At 44.9% G+C, this 18,198-nt stretch overlaps 1 protein-coding gene across 1 annotated transcript; it reads right to left on the bottom strand.

Annotated features, from left to right (window-relative positions):
* Nucleotides 1-169: 169 nt before the first annotated feature.
* LOC127335283 (formin-like protein 4) lies at nucleotides 170-3,978 on the bottom strand. Its single transcript, XM_051361903.2, has 4 exons — nucleotides 2,648-3,978; nucleotides 2,364-2,557; nucleotides 1,588-1,829; nucleotides 170-1,231 (listed from the first exon to the last, which is right to left on the bottom strand). The coding sequence occupies exons 1-4, from the start codon at nucleotides 3,871-3,873 to the stop codon at nucleotides 470-472; spliced, it is 2,424 nt and encodes an 807-aa protein (XP_051217863.1). The 5' UTR covers nucleotides 3,874-3,978; the 3' UTR covers nucleotides 170-469.
* Nucleotides 3,979-18,198: the final 14,220 nt, after the last annotated feature.

Below are 18,198 nucleotides of genomic sequence, written 5' to 3'. Positions count from 1 at the left end.
CGTGTAATCAGTTTGATGGTTTTACATTGTATGAACACAAATTACAGATGATGGAATTGTTCAGAGTTTTTCCTTTCTCACCTTTCTTATTTCTGTTAAATATTCACCAGATTGAAAGCACATCTTTGGTGCACACTCCTGCGCAGTCACAAGGATAAAACATGAGTTGAATATTACTGGCAAATGATATCTTGAATATTACTGGCAAATGATATCTTGATGTTTCTCCTCGACTGTAAAAACCTATGACAGTAGGCTAACAATAGCACTTCTCGATTCACTACGTATTTTGTACAGAAGAGTTCCAACGATCCATAATTATACAACAACATGTGACCTAACTATCAGCTTACCAAAAAAGGGGGAAATGCATATGTGCTTCATCTGTAATATATAGTATTCGTCTGTTGAACACATCTGTGATATTTTTCTTTCAAAAATTCAGTGTGGTTCCTTCCTGACCTCCAATTCAGCTATCCTCGTTGGAGCTGGCGTCTCTTCGATGCACATTCAACATCGGAGTCACGGTAGTCGCCGAGGCACGGAAAGACCCAACAGGCGTCCTGTCCTGCTGGCCAACTTCCCTGCAGACACGATCCAGAATGGAAACGAAGTCCCTCACCACCATGAAGACCCTTAGAGGGTGAGCTTCCTCTTTCGCCGTGTTGCCATGGAAGTAGTTGGTGATCTCGTTCACTCTCTCCAGAGCCTTCTTCTCCTCACACCTGACCTGCTGGATCGCCTGCTCAGCTTCCTTCAGAAAACTACGCATTGCCGCGAAAAACTTCTCCCCCTTCGTGCACTGCTCCTCGAGCCGGATGACCGAGTTTATTGTTCCAAGACCTGTTTGGAGCTTGGATACGTAGCCGTGCAGCACGTCGAAATCCATGGTTGCCGCTTTCTTGACGTTCCCTAGCTCGCTGCTCAGCCCAGACACGACCTTCAGGCCATGCCTGCGAAACTGTATATCTTTCGCGGTGTTTGTGATGTGGTTTTCTGCAGCTCTGTCAGATTTTTCGTCTTCTGAGCGGATGATTTCTTGGACTACGAAGTGCAGCACGGTGGTTTTGCCGTCGGTGCCTTTGATGTCTGCTAGTTTAAGGAGGGTGTCTAGTTTGAAAGCTTTTGCGTCGCCACGATTTGTGCCGACATTCATTCGGTTCCCGGTTCTCAGCACTGCTTCAAGTAGTTTTAGGAACAATCTGCTGCCTTTTAAATCTTCACAAGCTGCCTGAAAAACATATGGGGGTAGTTAGCCACTAAAAATTATCGTTACAGCCAAGAAAAATTGGCATACAACATTGAGAAATTGTATAATTCTTAAACATATCCAGCTAAATTTAAGTGCATTGAGCCATCATGGGACACCAGTAAGAAGAAAATACTTTTTGTCTAACGATGACAATTTTTCATCCTTCTTGGCATATTTGTAGAAAATAATGAAGCCCATGTGGAGCACATAATTGCTGCATTCAGTTTAATATTTGAACCACACGCAAGATATATTGGGTTTAGGTCGAATGAAAATACAAAACTTGAGTACTTTGGTTCACAATTGGAAGCTTAATGCAGAATGAACTGGAATACCTCAAGTGTTTGAAAAGATTTTCTGAGGTAAATTATTTCACTCTCAAAATTTGCTTGGTAAAGCATAGCATCGACTCGTTTGAAGGCGAAAGGTATATCAAGAACTGCTTTAAGAAACCGCTCCGCCGAACCAAGTTTTGATAATTCCCCGGTGAAGTTTCGCAGTTTATGTTCTTCCTCTTTTGTGGGAGCCATCTTTACTAAGGTCTCCAAAAGTTCTGCCCCCAAACTTTCAGCATTGCCTATTTAGAATGGTGGTGTGGATAAAATATTGTTAGTAGAATTAAACTGAACAGAGAATGTTGAATTATACTACTATGAAACAGATGATAGAACAGGCACCCCTCAATTTCTATATATTTGTGCATTCATGTGGTAGCATGTTAAAATAAGTGTCCTTTACCTCTAAAGTCCTAAACTATGATTACTTTCTGTCTATTTACTTTAAGAGTGGTGAGGGTACTACCGAGAAAGTGAAATGCCTGATATTAAATGACCTACAGCAAACAAATGTTAACCACAAAGTTCAACATGTTCTCATGTTATTCCTTCTCTAAATTTTAAATGGTGACTTCTTTTTACTTTCTGAACTAAGTTGCCGAGTTCGGGGATGTGAAAACAAGTTACTGAGATCATGTTTAAGCTGCACTGAAAACTGCTTCTACATTGCAACTAGCCAACTAGGTAATTTATTAATAGAAACTGAACTTTGTAACATTGCGTTGGCTGTGTCAGTAAAACAGACTATTGTGCCGATTACAAGAATAGTAGCTCACCATTTAGAAGTGCATCCTCGAGCTCCTCGAGCGTGACATTGAGCGCACGCAGCAGGATGGCAATGTTGTGTGCCTTATTAGGCTCAAGGACCCTCTCCTGTTGCCTGAGCTGCGTCATACCAGCTTTCCTCGGCGGCGGCGGCGCGGCTGTCGCCTTGTTCATGAAGAGCACGTCGATCGTGTCCTCATCCAACCTGCAGTTCAATAAACTTTTAAATATCAGATTCAGCGATCCAACAAACCTGCACAAAATCTTTGCATCTGGTGCTGCAGATATCCTTAACTGGAAGGAGTTGGACTTGAGCCTGTCCCAGACCATGTCGCGGTCGTCAGAGCTCGCGGGGACCTTGTCCCAGTGCAGTGGCTTCATCTTCGGTCGGGCTTCGTCATCGTCGTTGTGCGCCCGTGTTGGCATTGACATGCTGCCACCGGCGTGGACATTGTCCTCGATCGTCGCCGTGACAGGCGCCGCACGCACCGCGATGGTGGTGGGAGGGTTAACCGGTTTGAGTGAGCGGTGCATAGCTGATGGCGGCGGCGGTGGAGGTTTTGGGACTGTGTTTTGGGGCTGCGGCGGTGGAGGAGGGGGCGTGGGTAGAGGGTTGGAGGGCATCGTATCGGTGGCAGAGAAGCGGGTGCGCGGCTGGGTGCGGCGAGACCGTGGCGCGGGAGGGGCGGGAGGGGGCGCAGCGGCGAAAGAAGAGGCCGGGGCGGCGGCCGGCGTCCCGGAGAAGAAGTCGCTGGTGAGGCTTGGGAGGCTGCGGCGGGAGGTGGTGGTGGTGCGCGGGCTGGACGCGCTGGCCTCGCTCCACGTCCCGGTCCCTCCGCCGGACCCGGCAGAGGCGGAGAGCTGTCCTGGAGTGTAGTACCCGGCCGCTTCCTCGTCGGACGAGCCTCGCCGCAGCGGCGGGAGCGGGCGGAGCTCCGGGCTCGGCACGGTGTCGACGTCGCGGCAAATGCCCCGCCTCGCGCGCTCGCTGCGGTAGCGGGAGACCGTCGAGGAGCCAGAAGCAGGTGCATGGCCCTCCGAGACGGTGGCATGGGCAGCGGCAGGGCGCGTTGGCACGGGCGCGTTGTGTGGCTGGACCGGGTGGCGCGAGAGGCGGCCGGTGAGGAGGAACGCGGCGGCGAAGGCGATAAGGGCGAGGAAGGCCGCGGCGGCGGCGGACGCCACGACGATGGCGGCCTTGGGGGTGCCTCCGCCGCCGCCGCGGACGCGCGGGGCGGGGCCTGTGGGGGAGGAGACGTCGGCGGGGACGGTGTTGGGCGGCGGGGGAGGCGGTGGCAGCAGCGCCGGCCCGCCGTTGTCGGGGTTGGAGCTGAAGCCCGGCGGCGGGGTCCACTGAATGGGGAAGAGCGGCTCGTGGAGCACCCGGCGGACGTTGTCGTCGGCGAGTGCAGCGGCCGGGAGGAGGAGCGAGGCGAGAGTGAGCACTAGCGTTGCCAGCGAGTGAGGCATTATCTTGCGAGTACACTGGAGAGTGCCTCGTGTGCTAGCGACGAGCTTCATTCAAAATTCAGGGGAGGGAGAAGCAGAGGCGAAGACATGGAAGAGTGGGAGCAAGCATGCCCGGATAGAGTAGGACCAAAGAAGGAAGGAATAAGGAAGGAGTGAGGACTGAGGAAAGGAGGCCGACCGCCGTATCATCATTTCTGTGGTTCCCCTGAAACGTCTCTCTCACGCGTGCCGCCATATTTTTCTTCCCGTATGCAATATCGAATGTTTATGTTCTCATCGCTGAAAATAGGTTTAGCTTACTCCAGGCTCTTTAACAGCCACACTGCCTATCGCTGTATTTCTAACGTAATCTACAGTGGATTTATTTATACGAATGATATTAGTATCACTTTGCTTCGTAAGTTCAATCATTACTCCTAGAAGGATTTCATCCAGTGACATGATTTCACCTCAAATCGCATCGACTGTCGAGTTGGCTGCCATCATAGGGCGGCCTCTGCTATGTTTATATTTTTTTACCTTGAGATAACTGTATGGTACTTTTTCAGTTTCATATTACTTGTTATACTAAATCAGTGACCACCAATATTAAACGGAGTGAGAACTATCTCTCTAAATTAGGGATTGATCTTTTTGTTCAGTACTTAACTTCATTATGGTCAAATGACAATTTTCAGCTCACACGAAAGTTCATCCATAAGAGCATCTCTAACAGAGCCCGTAAATCCCGCCGGAACTGAACTTTTCCGACGGATTTACGAGTTCGGGCCGAAACACGCGCAGATCAGCGCCCGAATACATGGGCCGGCCTGAATCAAAAGTTCGGGGGCCCGAGAAACTCACCGCACGACCCCTATTAAAAGGGTTCGCGGAGGGGAGTTCGGTTCGCAAACCCTACTCCCCTCCGCCGCTCGTCTCCCGCCGCCGCCACCTGCGTCCGCTCCGACGAGCGATTCCGGCCGATCCGACGCCGCGCCGCCGCTTCGGCCAGCTCCCCTCCGTCTGGAATGACGCGCACAAGACGCGTGGGTAGGGGAGGTGGCCGATCCGGTGCCGGAAGGTCAACTCGGCGTCCGCCGGGTGCACGGGCGTCGCTGGAGCTCGCCAGGCGTAGGCGCTCCAACGGCGCATGGAAGAGGGCCGGCCGGAAGTGGCCGGAGATGATGGCGTACCTCCAAGCGCGCGCGGAGGAGGCGTCGGAAGGAGAAGCGGAGGCGTCCCCCGCTGCCGCCGCGTGCAGCCCTCCTCTACCGGCGCTGCCCCCGCACGGTGACGACGACGCAGCCGGGACGCCTCTAGCGTGCGGGAGCACCTCCGAGGAGGCGGTCGTCGAGGTGGCGGCGGTCGTCGTCGCCTAGGAAGACCGGCGAGCAAAACCCCTCCGCCGGCTACATTAGCGCCCCGATGACAGTATAATCACTCCGGGGACTAATTCTAGTTTAATTTAGGTCCCTAGTTCGTAATGTACGTGCAATATGCATGTATTTTGCCTAGTATTGTACAAATTATGAACGAATTTAGCTTCATCCGATGAAATCGAGTGCGATCGCAAAATTTGGTTTTCCGCGATGTTTGATTTCATCGAGTTCGGTTCACGTTTTCGGTTTCTGTTCTACGTCATCGCTAAATCCGCAACCAAATTGTTTTTCGGGAGACTGAACTCGCTTTTTTCGGTTCCGACAAATAGGAGCTCTGTTAGAGTTGCTCTAACCATAGTTATCACAAATAAATTTGGAGCAACTTGAGCAAATGGTTAGCAAAGGATTTGGACACGTATTCACTTATGATATTTTCCTTTTATTCGTTTCTATTCTTCTTATTTGGCTATGTTGTTTGACGAGCTGAGGACTTTTGGACTAGAAGTTCTTCCCTCTATTGGAAAGTCGGGCGTGGCCAAACTTTCCTTTTTGGTAACTTTTAGAACATACATCATCGACTTTCAGAAATCCATACCCAACTTTCATTTTAAACATTATAAATTTTTAGTCTTTCAAAAAAATTTAAAATTTCTAACATTCAAATTTTCCAAATATTCAACCTTTAAATCTATAACATTTTTTTAAAAAATAAACCTTTTGGAATACTATTTTAGAACATTTTGACTTAAATACTCTAGCACTTGCATGGGTGGGCAGTGTCATAGAGAGTAGACCAAGAGAGGAGAAAGTTACATGGGTGGGCCTGAACGACTTTGTTCCATATGTATGGTTGGTGGCAACTTGAGCCCACCACGCGCTAAGGTAGGCATTATCGGACATGGAACATTTTAAACTTTCAAAAATTACATTTTGAAACTACAAAATCCTAGAATTGTCAACTTTTTAAAAAAAGTATGCAATTAAGATAATAGTAGAAAGAAAGTCACATGGGAGGGCCCTCCTAGAAGAAAGAAGGATCAGAGAGACACACACATGGGTGACCCTCTCACACTTTTCTTGTCTCCATAGTGGGTGGAATTTGTTGAAAGATCTAGGGCTAAATATGATTAATAAAATTTTGAGAAAACTATTTCAAATGAAACCGAAACCACAAGGAAATTTGTTAGACATGACACGAAGCAAGAAATAAACAACTAGGTGCCAGTTAGAATCGCTAAGGAATTTTTTGATTTGATTTGAATAATTTGAGGTTTATCATGATTTCAAAGTTTGAAATAATATTTTAAATAAATAATTTTGGAAAATCCATTGTTTATTCTGAAATTTTTCAAAATGAACATTTTACCCCTAGGGATTTTAAATTGCCTTGATTTTTCATAAATTATCAAAACATCATAAAATCTAATAAAAATCATATTTGAATTCCCTGTGTCATAAGGTTTCTAAAATTATTTTTATATAGTTTTCTAAGTTGCTTTTATTTTTGGCTTATTTTAACTTTTTCTTTAATCTTTCCTAAAATAAACCATGGGCCCACCACTTATTCTAGGACTGACTTGGTCGAACCTGACTGGTTCAGTAGGTTCGCATGAACCCGAAACTCACTCTCTCTCTCTTCCTCACCCGCTCATCCTCGCGCTCATGCAACTCGTGTTGCCCCCGCGTCAGCTCCGCCGACAATGCTCGATTTCGTCGAGTTCCTGTGGTTCTGGTCGTCGTTGTTGGTCTCAACCAACGCCTCGTGCTCCGCCGCGTCTTCTAGTCTGGCTCGATCCGTGCCTTGCGATCTCAATCGCTCGCCCCAACCCTAACCCTAACTAATGTTTCAAGGTGGTGGTGTTCCTTCGGCTTCTTCTTCCTCCTCACGTTTTCTCTCTGTGGACGTCCTCGTCAACGTTTGGTTGCGGATGGTGGCCGTCTGTTGTGTTGCCTCGTCTGGTTGCCGCCATGCCCTTCGTCATCGACGTCCTCGCCCGGTCTTCCTGGTACACCGCCTACCTCTCCCTCTATATCTCTCTTCCTACTCGAGCTCGCTCTCTAGCTTGCTCGATATATTTCTCTCTAGTTCATCTCCTTTGGTAGAAGTGATGCCCTATCAATCTGTTGTGCTGCAGTGTTTATAAGCTTGTGCTACTCATGTTAATCTCTCTGTGGATTGCTCAAAATTACTCCATGTATATGTTTGTACTAGTTCATCCATTTGGTGAACTATCATATGCTTAGGTGGCTCTGTATGTTGATTTGTCACTATTACTGAAGTGTCATTTCTCTAGTTTCGAAATTTAACTTGTATTCATATAAATGATTATATGCTTACTTGTATTAACTTGGTATTCCCAAGTTGTTTTTCATGATACTTCAATGATTTCCTTGATTCAGGTTAATTAACTGTGTTAATACATATCTGCTCATTGGTAGTGATGAATCAATGATTAATTCTGTGAGGCTTTTGTTTGGCTTTCCTTTGCATGTTCATTGAGAATATCATTCTGAATGTGCATGCCTTGGAAAACTAGGTGTAGCTTTACTATCCCAACACTTCTTATTGCTTGAGCTTGCTTAGCCCACTGTTAATTTCCCTTGTTACCTTTTTTTGTGCCACTGAGGTTTTCAATTACTTGTAGAAAATATTAACAACTTTGTGATGCCTCATCAAATGAGTTACATAGTTTTGTATGTTTATGTTCGTAATTAAACTTCACTGGTGATTTATTAGATGATAGGCTTGGCTATCTTGTTCTTGTGCCCTGCCCTATTTAGATATGGTGCTTACTTGCTTGTGTTGCCTTTAAACATTGTGCTTCAAGCTCTTAGGATTATATGAATATATGTGAAGTGGTTGCTTTTACTTGCCTAGCTTAGCCCTTGATTATTCTGATCAAATGATGTCAAACAAATCCCTCTCCACCCACCAGTGAGGGTTGGACAAGTGGTATGGCTTTATTTACTGGTGTATGAACCATTTGATCATCACAAGTGTCATGATCTAAGTTGGGTTGAGTTAAACCTAGAGAAGCGCAAATCTTTGTGGCTCTGGCAAACATGCTTCTTGTAGATAGGCTGCTCCTCCTAGCTGCTTCACCTGATATTACTATGTAACAATACTGGTTTGTGGGTTAGTCTGGTGTTTGGGAAATATTCCCTAGATTCAGAGGTGTGTTCTTGTGTTCTTGAATGATTCAAGAATATATCTGTTCCTTGCTTGTCAAATATGGATAGAATGTTTTTGATTGGCCTCTTGGTTGACTGCCTCTATTTTTAACCTCATGAGTTGATGTCTTGGGATTGACACCTCAATGCATGCATTTGATGACTGAGTTGCTTCCTTGTGGCTCCCTCTTGGGTTCAAGTTTCAACCTTGCCTTATTGAACACCCCTTGTAGATGGGCTCGACCGTTTACGTGACTTGTACTCTCGTCTATTTTGGGTTCATTCAATATATTTGTTTTGTTACGGCTATCAACTCCATGGTTACTATTTAGTATTTACTTTAACTGAAGCTTTTATCTTCCTTGATGGTTACTGATAATGTCCTAGTCTATTGTTTCTTTCCTAGTTGATTAATTGGGAATGCTCTTGACTGTTAGTTCCAAGATGCTTTCCATTTCTTTGTTTGCTCTTTGTTGGAATTCAAATGAGCTTGGCATATTTTTCTTGAATTTGTTTACTATCAATGTGCTGCTGTCAGGTTCTCTGCTTATCCTCATAGTTCGAATTTGAATTTGTATTATCTTACTATTGATAATCTTTTGTCAAGGTCACTTACTTGGTCACCTTGGTTCACTGTATTATCCTTTTCATTTGCCCTTCTTTTCCCAGCATAGATTCTAGGATTATTCCTAGAATCTAACTGTCAATATCATACATTGAACTGCCTCACCATAAAGGTGCTCGCAACATTTTAATTAACCGTAAACCCTCTCTTCTAATTTTTTATGTGTGTGTAGGTGATGAAGCATAGCATCTCCAATGAAGATGTAGTGTAGGTTTAGTTTAGGTTTTACTTCCTTGTATTCAAATTTGTAAAGATTCAATGTTGTAATCTTATTTTTATTCAAATCTATGTAAAGACATTTGTATTGTGTCCATTATCGATAAATATGTGTTGCTCTATTTCATAAGTTCTTCACTTTGAAATTTGAGTTCAAATTTGAAAATAAGATTCAAATTCTAGTTTTGAATTCAAATGAATCCTTGTTTTATATTTTCCATGTTTTCCCTTTCTGCTAAATATCAATAAAGATTGTCTCTAAACCACACATGGTTATGATGAGTTGATGACAACCCTAGTTCATCAAACTATGTCATGATCTCGATCACTTCGTGTTTTAAATAGAAGCGAAAAAATGTCCCTCGCCTTTTAAGATGATGCACAATTCCTAAAACTACCCTTGCATGTCCTAGAAACCTAGGGTGTTACAATAAAGGTGTGCAAAAACTAAAACCTCTCAAACCATGAAATTCCTTAGTTCATTTTCCTTGACACTTCCAACCTAGACTCTAGAGGTGGTATTTTCCATGTTTTCCCTTTCTGCTAAATATCAATAAAGATTATCTCTAAACCACACATGGTTATGATGAGTTGATGACAACCCTAGTTCATCAAACTATGTCATGATCTCGATCACTTCGTGTTTTAAATAGAAGCGAAAAAATGTCCCTCGCCTTTTAAGATGATGCACAATTCCTAAAACTACCCTTGCATGTCCTAGAAACCTAGGGTGTTACAATAAAGGTGTGCAAAAACTAAAACCTCTCAAACCATGAAATTCCTTAGTTCATTTTCCTTGACACTTCCAACCTAGACTCTAGAGGTGGTACACAATTTTGAACTAGCGAAAACAGGCCAAACGAGCCAAACCGTATAGGACAATACAGAGATATTCTCCAGAAAATATCCCATGTAGTAATATGGTGATGTTTCGTGTCGCCCTCCTCTGGCGACCAGGGGGGAAACCCTAGCCGCCACCGCCCCAGGTCCCCCCACCTTCCTCCCTTCCCTCGCCGCCGCCGGAGCGGGGCCGGCAAAGCCGCGCGCTCCCCAAGGAAGGTGGCGGCGGGGCGTTTTCTTCCCCTCCCGCGTCCATGGCGAGAGGGAGGTCGCTCGAGCGTGGATCAAGGACGGCGGATGCGGCGGCGTGCGGCCGCGTGCGGCGGGCGCGACGGCGTGCTAGGAGCGCGGTGGCGTGCGTCGGGCTCGGAGATGCTTCGGCCCCCGGCGGCGCGGTGGCGGCGTGCCGTCGCCGGCGTTTTGGTGGCCAGGGCGGGCGGCGCGGTGGAGGCGTGTCGTCGCCGGCGTTCGGTGGCCAGGGCGGGCGCGGGGAGCGGCGCACGGGAGATCTCCGGGCTGCACGCACGGGTCGGATCTGGGCCTCTGCTGGGCTCGTCCTGCTTGTTCACGGAGGTGCTCGTGAGCTGGTGGTGGCTGGAAGGAGATGGTTGGCGCCGCTGCTGCGGGCTGCATCCTCCGGAGATGAATGGCACCGATGGGTGTTGCATCCTCCGGAGACGAATGACGCCGCTGCAGGTGTTGCATCCTCCGTTTCAGTGCGGGGAAGAGAAAGGAGGCTTTCTAGCGCGCCGGGTGAAGGAGCTGTGATGTGCGGTTGGCCGTGGAGGCAGGGCTTCGCGCTGGCGAGGTCTGCGGGAGATGAATGGCACTACTGGGGTGTTGCATCCTTCCACCAAAGTTGGCGGCTACAAGTGTGCGAGGGGCTCATTTCTACGGCTTTCGGTGTTCGTCCTCGAGCCCCGTGTTGGTGTTGGTCGGCGTCCCCTCTATGTGGCGTTCCGGCGGCGCCCACGGTGATCTTCGGCGGTACTCCGTTGGCTTCGGGCTGTGCTGCCCTCTGCGCGTCGGCGGTTACAGGTTGGCCAGGAGGTTGCTCAGCGGTTGCAGGTGGTGGTTTGTGCCGGTCCTTGTTGGTGGGCGCGAGGTCTTGGAACTCTTCGCTGGGCGAAAGCTCTGTCTTGGCGGCTGGCCAGGACCGACGACGGCGACGCATGTGGGCGCCGCATACTTCTTGAAGGCGTCGTCGAAGCGGGTGTTTCTTGTTCTCCGCTCGGACTCTCCGGGGGAAACCCTAGATCCCTCGCGGGATCGGGCGTGGGCGGCGCTCTTGCGTCGTTTTGCCTCTTGGGGCATCGCTTTGGATGTCCACCGGGCAAAGGGGCTTGTGGAATGTTTTGGTGGTTTCGGCGGAGGCGGATTCGTCTTCGGCCAGGAGGAGCGCGGCCTCGGGGCCGGTGTGGTAGTTGGAGCGGTGAAAGTGCATGGAGCCCCCATGTGTGGTTTTGGTAATTAATGACAATCCCTATGGACTAATGTTTGCATTGAGTTATATTTGTAGGAGTTGTCCATAGGCAATTCTTGAACCATATGTTGGCTTCAAGGTTGCAATAAGAAGAAATTGATGAAGGATATCAAGTGTCAAGTATGTCTTGAAGATGAAGATGAAGTGAGCCCTCAAGCTACTTCAAGACATCAACATGATGAAGAATGAAGAAATGAAGTGCAAGTTCAAGATGAGCCATCTCGAAGAGATCCTTTGCTTGAGTCTTGCCATCCATATGGTGATCATGGATATGTGAAGATGCGCCGAAGAAGAAGCTCTCCCATGGTGGATTTTGGGGGAGCAATCCACAAGACTTCGTCAAGCAAGCACAAGCAAGAAAGGCGTTCCATCTTGTTGAGGTCAAGATCGTCGTCATCGAGCTCAAGTGGAATGCGCAAGTATAAGGTTTGCTCTTGATAGGGTTTGTTTCTCACCGGTCTCATAGTGTAGTTGGAGACCGGTTTATAGTTTAGTTGCCGTACTATCAAGAGGGCTCTCGAGTGAGTAACTCGATCGTATCGTTCGGAGAGAGCTCAAACCTTTGCATCCTTGCATCATCTTTCTTGGTTGTTATTTGGACCTTATCCATGTGATGTTTTAGAGCTTGTGCTTATTCTCATGACAAGCTCTAGTTCATCGAAAACGGATTTCGCATAGATCACTTGTTGCGTTTTCGAGTTTGGTTCATCATCTTTCTTGGTTTTATTTGGATCTTATCCATGTGATGTTTTAGAGCTTGTGCTTATTCTCATGACAAGCTCTAGTTCATTGAGAATGGTTTTTCCATGGGCAACTTGTTGCATTTTCAAGATTGGAGGTTTTACCGGTATGTCTTTTTGAGATAGGTCAAACCTTTCATCATTTGTTTCTATCCTCCTTTGCTGGACTATGATGTTTCTATGCATATTGTTGTAGAGCTCGTTGTTGTGATTTCAACGAGCCCAAGATCATCGAAATCGGAGTCCGGATGCAAAAGTTATGCCCGTTTTAGTTTTGGTGTTTCTGCAGTTTTCTTAGGCCGGATATTTTGGAAATATCCGGGCCGGATTATCCGGGCCGGATATTTCGGAAATATCCGGCCCCAAATCGTCTAAGGACCGGAAGAAAAGCAGCTCTGGATAGGGGCCGGATTTTGGCCGGATTTTGTCCAGGTTTTGTCCCCGAGGCCGGATTATCCGGCCCCGGATAATCCGGCCCCAACTTGGGCCGGAATATCCGGCCCTGTTTTTGCCCAAACGGCTCGATTTTCTTGGGGGTATAAATACCCCCTTCTTCCTCCTTGGGCTGTGCTTCTCTCACTCTCTCTCTCCTCCATTGTTGAACTAGAGAAGCTTGCACTATCTCTCAATCCCTCCATGATTCTTGCCCCCATTTGAGGGAAAAGAGAGAGGAGATCTAGATCTACTTTTCTACCAATCAAATCCATCTCTTTGTGAGTGGAATCCTCTAGATCTTGATCTTGGTGTTCTTTGTGAATTCCTTTGTTCTTCCTCTCTTATTCCCCCAATAGCTTTTGTAGCTTTGTTGGAATTTGAGAGAGAAGGACTTGAGCATCTTTGTGGTGTTCTTGCCATTGCATTTGGTGCATCGGTTTGAGTTCTCCACGGTGATTCGTGGTGGTGAAAGCAAGAAGGTTGTTACTCTTGGGTTCTTGGAACCCTAGACGGACTCTAGGCCTTTGTGGCGGTTTGTTGGGAGCCTCCAATTAAGTTGTGGATGTGTGCCCCAATCTTTGTGTAAGGCCCGGTTTCCGCCTCGAAGGAAATCCCTTAGTGGAACCGTGACCTAGGCCTTTGTGGCGAGGGTCACCGGAGATTTAGGTGAGGCGCCTTCGTGGCGTTCGGTGTGTGGTGTGAGTACCGCATCTTGGGGTGAGGCCTTTGTGGCGTTGGTGTGCATCGAGCAACCACACCTCAAGGTGAGCCTCTTGTGGCGTTCGGGAGCACTAAGCAACCGCACCTCTCCACCGGAGATTAGCACTCGCAAGAGTGTGAACTCCGGGATAAATCATCGTCTCCCGCGTGCCTCGGTTATCTCTATACCCGAGCTCTTTACTTATGCACTTTACCTTGTGATAGCCATCGTGCTTGAAGTTATATATATCTTGCTATCACATACTTGCTTGTATTGCTTAGCATAAGTTGTTGGTGCACATAGGTGAACTCTTGCTTAGAATAAGTTGTTGGTGCACATAGGTGAACCATAGTATATAGGCTTTGGGCTTGACAAAGTAAACGCTAGTTTTATTCCGCATTTGTTAAGCCCATCTCGTAAAAGTTTTAAATCGCCTATTCACCCACCTCTAGGCGACATCCGTGTCCTTTCAATTGGTATCGAGCAAGGTCTCTCATTCTTAGGCTTCACCGCCTTGAGAGTAAAGATGTCGGTTAGGGGATTAGATCACAATAACTTGTTTATATTTGATGGCACAAATTATGATCTATGGAAAATTTATGTGCTTAATATTTTGCGGGGTATTTCCCCGAACATGGAGCGATTTCTTGACATGGGTTTTTCTTCTCCTAAGGATCCCCAAAATTTATCTTATGAGGAGAAGAAAAACTCTTGTCTCGATGCTCTTGCTTCTCATGTGTTTTCCATTGTTGTGAGCAATGTAGTTACTTCTTCAATCATGCCTTTTGGGAGCGCTCATGAATTATGGACAAAGCTTCGAGATAAATATGATGTGTCCAATATCATTGAGGATGATTGTATTGCTTCCACTTCCGGCCGTGATGAGTTCTCATCTTCATCCACTTCACCAAAGTGTTTCAAGACACAAGGTAATGATATGGTGAGTGGTGATGGAAATTGCAATGTTGGTATTGAGCTTACTATTGATGATCCTTCATCTATATCTCATTGCAATGGTTCATCTTTGGACTTAAACACATCTAGCACTAGAAATGATTTACATGCTTGTGTTGATAGTCCTTGCATATCATGTGTAAGTTGCTTGAAAAAATCTAATGATGATATGCTTGCATTGTCTTGTGGCCATGATAAAAATGATTCTATTTCCTCTAGTTGTTGTGTGTCTAACAATGTAGAGGAAACCAAAGATTCTATTGGTCAAGACAAGATCTTGAAAGGAGCCTCAAGTAACTCCTCATCTTTATTTCACGGTCCTCATATATGCCTTATGGCCAAGGGTTCCACGGTACCTCCTACCATGGAACCTAATATGTCTCGTGGTGATAAGAATGAGGATGAATATGAAGAAGAGGATTGGGTTGTCTCTCTACGCGATAAAGGTGAGAGTGTATTCAAGGTTCTTTACAAAGATAAAATTGCTAGCTCTCACTTCTTTGAAATCTTGACTACCGCTATTGAGAGCCAAAAACTTATTTGGATGCATGAGAACACCATTGATAAAAAGGGTGCTCTTGAACGAGAGTATGCCGATGATGTAGCATCTTTAAAGAATGATCTTGAAGAAGAACAAGAGACCGTAGCCTCTCTTGAGGAGCAACTTCAAACCCTTGAGGTGTCTCAAAATGAAATATTTGCTAAACTCACTAAAGAAAGAGACCATGCTAAAGCTAAATTAAAATTGCTTAAAAATGAAAAGTTCAAAGTTGGTGTTGGCCATGATAAACTTGTTAAGGATCTAGATGATCTAGACAAGGCCCACAAGGCCTTGGAGAGCGAACACTCTATCCTCACCAAGTCATATGAGCAACTACAAGCTTCATATTTAAAAGAGCATGCTATGTTACCTTCTCTTCTTAATATGTCTTGTGATGATGCTTGTGCTACTAACTCTACTTCTTGTGAAGCATCTATCTTGAAGGAGAATGTTGAGCTAAGGGCTCAACTTGAATTGCTAACTAGCAATTATGGGAAATTGGAAGAAAATCATGGAAAGCTTTCTAGCTCCCATGAGGATCTTCTAGCCTCCCATGATAGGCTAAAGTTAGCTCATGAGACTATCATATCGAAGGCAACACCTTGTGAGCCTCATGTGGATACTAGCACTACTACCCAAAATGCTATATTGCCATGTGCTAGTCCTAGTAATTCATCCACTCATAGTATTGCTAAATCTTGTGATGAATTATCTTCCTTGCCTTGTTGCTCTAACAATGAAGGTTCTACTTCCTCTAGTACTTGTGTTGTTACTAACCATGTAGAGGAAATCAAAGAGCTCAAGGCCCAAGTCACTTCTTTGAAGACCGACTTGGTAAAGAGTCATGAAGGGAAATGCAAACTTGACACGATGTTAAGTGTGCAACAATCCCCCAATGACAAGAGTGGACTTGGATTCAAATCCAACAACAAGAACAAGTCCAAGAACAACAACAACAAGAAGGGCCAAGTACAAGTCAAAGACCCGGCCAAGATTGTTTGCTTCAAGTGCAAAATTGAAGGGCACCATGTTAGATCTTGCCCTTTGAAGAAGAAGCAAAAAGGGAAGCGGCCTCAAGCTCAAACTCATATTCAACCTCAAGTTGAAGAAATTCCACTTCCCAAGAAGAATCAAGCCAATGCTCCCATTGTGGAGAAATCTAGTGAGAAGAAGGAGAAGAAAAGAACTTGCTACATATGCCGTGAGAAGGGCCACATCTCCTCTTTTTGCACTATTGGTACCTCATCCAACTCTATCTCCATTGATGATGTTTATTCTCTTTGTAAGGATGAGGGTGGCAATGTGTTTGCCAAATATGTTGGTGCTCAAAGTGGTGTCAAGAAAAGAACCATTTGGGTTGCCAAGCCTATTGTGACTAACCTCTTAGGACCCAACTTAGTTGGGGACCAACAATCCAAAACTTGATCAATAGGTGCTTTTTGGAGGGCATTGGAGACTTGGCTACATCATGAAGAATTAAGGGATCTTCATCATTTATATTATATCAAGCCAAGTCTTTTGATTATCTTGCTACAATCATATATCCAATGTTCCTCCTTGCGGTAACATGTTCTCAACTCATTTATATTGAAAGTTACTCGCCCCTTTGCATGTGTTAGTTTTGTTCCTAACATGTGTTTGTATATGTTGTGCTTCCTAATAGTTTTGCTTGAGAAATCAAGTCTATGAATGTTGGGTTGCACACCATGTATTTGTGTTTGTGTTGGAGCCTCTTTGCATCTTGGTGTATCTTATATGGCTCTTATGAGCGATTAATGGACAATCCCATTTTGGGGGAGTGATATTCCTTTGGGAATTTCATGATCCTAAACAATGTGTGTACATGAGGAATGTCACTTAGAATTGATATTGCAAGATTATCTAGTCGCTATGTGGTATGTCATCTTCATGAGAAATTCAAATTCTAATGTCCATTAATATCTCTACTTGGATCTTTTTGCCTCTTGTGAAAATAAATTCCTTATCACATTATGGGGGAGTAATAAGCTTTGTGCATATTACAAGCCTAGAAAATGTGAACATTTGAGGTTGTGTCACATAGAATTGATACCGTAAATTATCTCTCTCCTATGTGGCATGTTTGCTCAAACAAGCTCCAATTTGCTTAAATGGCTTCATTGCTAATATCTTTGTGGATCTTATTTGTGAAAGTTTTTCTTGGCATGGTTTTTCACAACGTGTCCCTCAATACATTTTTGGAAAACCATGTGCTTCAAGTCATACTATTAATTGCTTTGCATGTTGGTATGAATACTATTAATTGCTTCGCATGTTGGTATGAATACTATTAATTGCCTTGCATGTTGGTATGACTAAATGAAGCTATCAAGAAACTATCTTTGCATGATGGTTAACTCTTATCTTTTACCATATGCTTTGTTCATTGTAAATATGATCTTATGTATACTTACAAACTACCACCGGGAAATATTTCCTAATACCTCTTATCCTAGGACAATTGGCAATCTATTATTGGGTAGAAATTTATTGATCATATCTACATTGGCTCTTGTGTTTAAATTGCCTTATTTATTGCCATGAATTTGTTGTGCTTTGACTCCCATGTGTCTTTCTTGCATCTTATGGATCTTGTGTTTAAATTGCCTTATTTATTGCCATGAATTTGTTGTGCTTTGACTCCCATGTGTTCTTTTTTCTATTCAAACTTTCTTAGCTTTTTTTAGTAGATATAGGTAGTGTGATGATCCTAGTTGTGTGCATTTTGTATCCATATTCTAAATCCTAGATAATGCACTAATCTTGGGGGAGCTCTCCTATATTTGTTATATAAACTTCTCTTGATCTTTATCAAAAATTTGGTTTTGGGAGTCATAAATTTTCTTTTTGGTACTGTGTGCCATCATAAAAAGTGTCGAGGGTTTGGTTTATTTGTTGGAACCTTGCTCTCTTGGGAGTTGGTTATCTCATTCCTTTGTGCTTTGGTTTAATTAGCTTCTTATAATGAGATAAGTCTTTGGAGTCAATCTTGTGTTGATTTGATTCTTTGATATAATTTGGACAACCATTGTCTCTTGGTTTATTTGGTGTTTTGTCCAAATTGTATCTTCCTTTGGTTCTTGAAAGTATTGTGCATGCATATTTAATATATGTATATCTTATGGCATGTGTCACTTTCTTTGATCCAATATATAGGGTAAACTCCATCAAATCCTAATTTGACTAAGATGTGCATGAAATTCAATTTCATATCTATATGCACATAGAATTGTGGAGTTTGTCCTATATGTTGTAGTGTGTCTAACTACTTCGGACCCAATTAGTTTGGGGACCA

This window comes from Lolium perenne, chromosome 2, assembly GCF_019359855.2.
Source record: "Lolium perenne isolate Kyuss_39 chromosome 2, Kyuss_2.0, whole genome shotgun sequence".
NCBI lineage: Eukaryota > Viridiplantae > Streptophyta > Magnoliopsida > Poales > Poaceae > Lolium > Lolium perenne.
The sequence above is the reverse complement of the archived record's forward strand: the minus strand, read 5'-3'. Positions and strand labels throughout refer to the sequence as shown.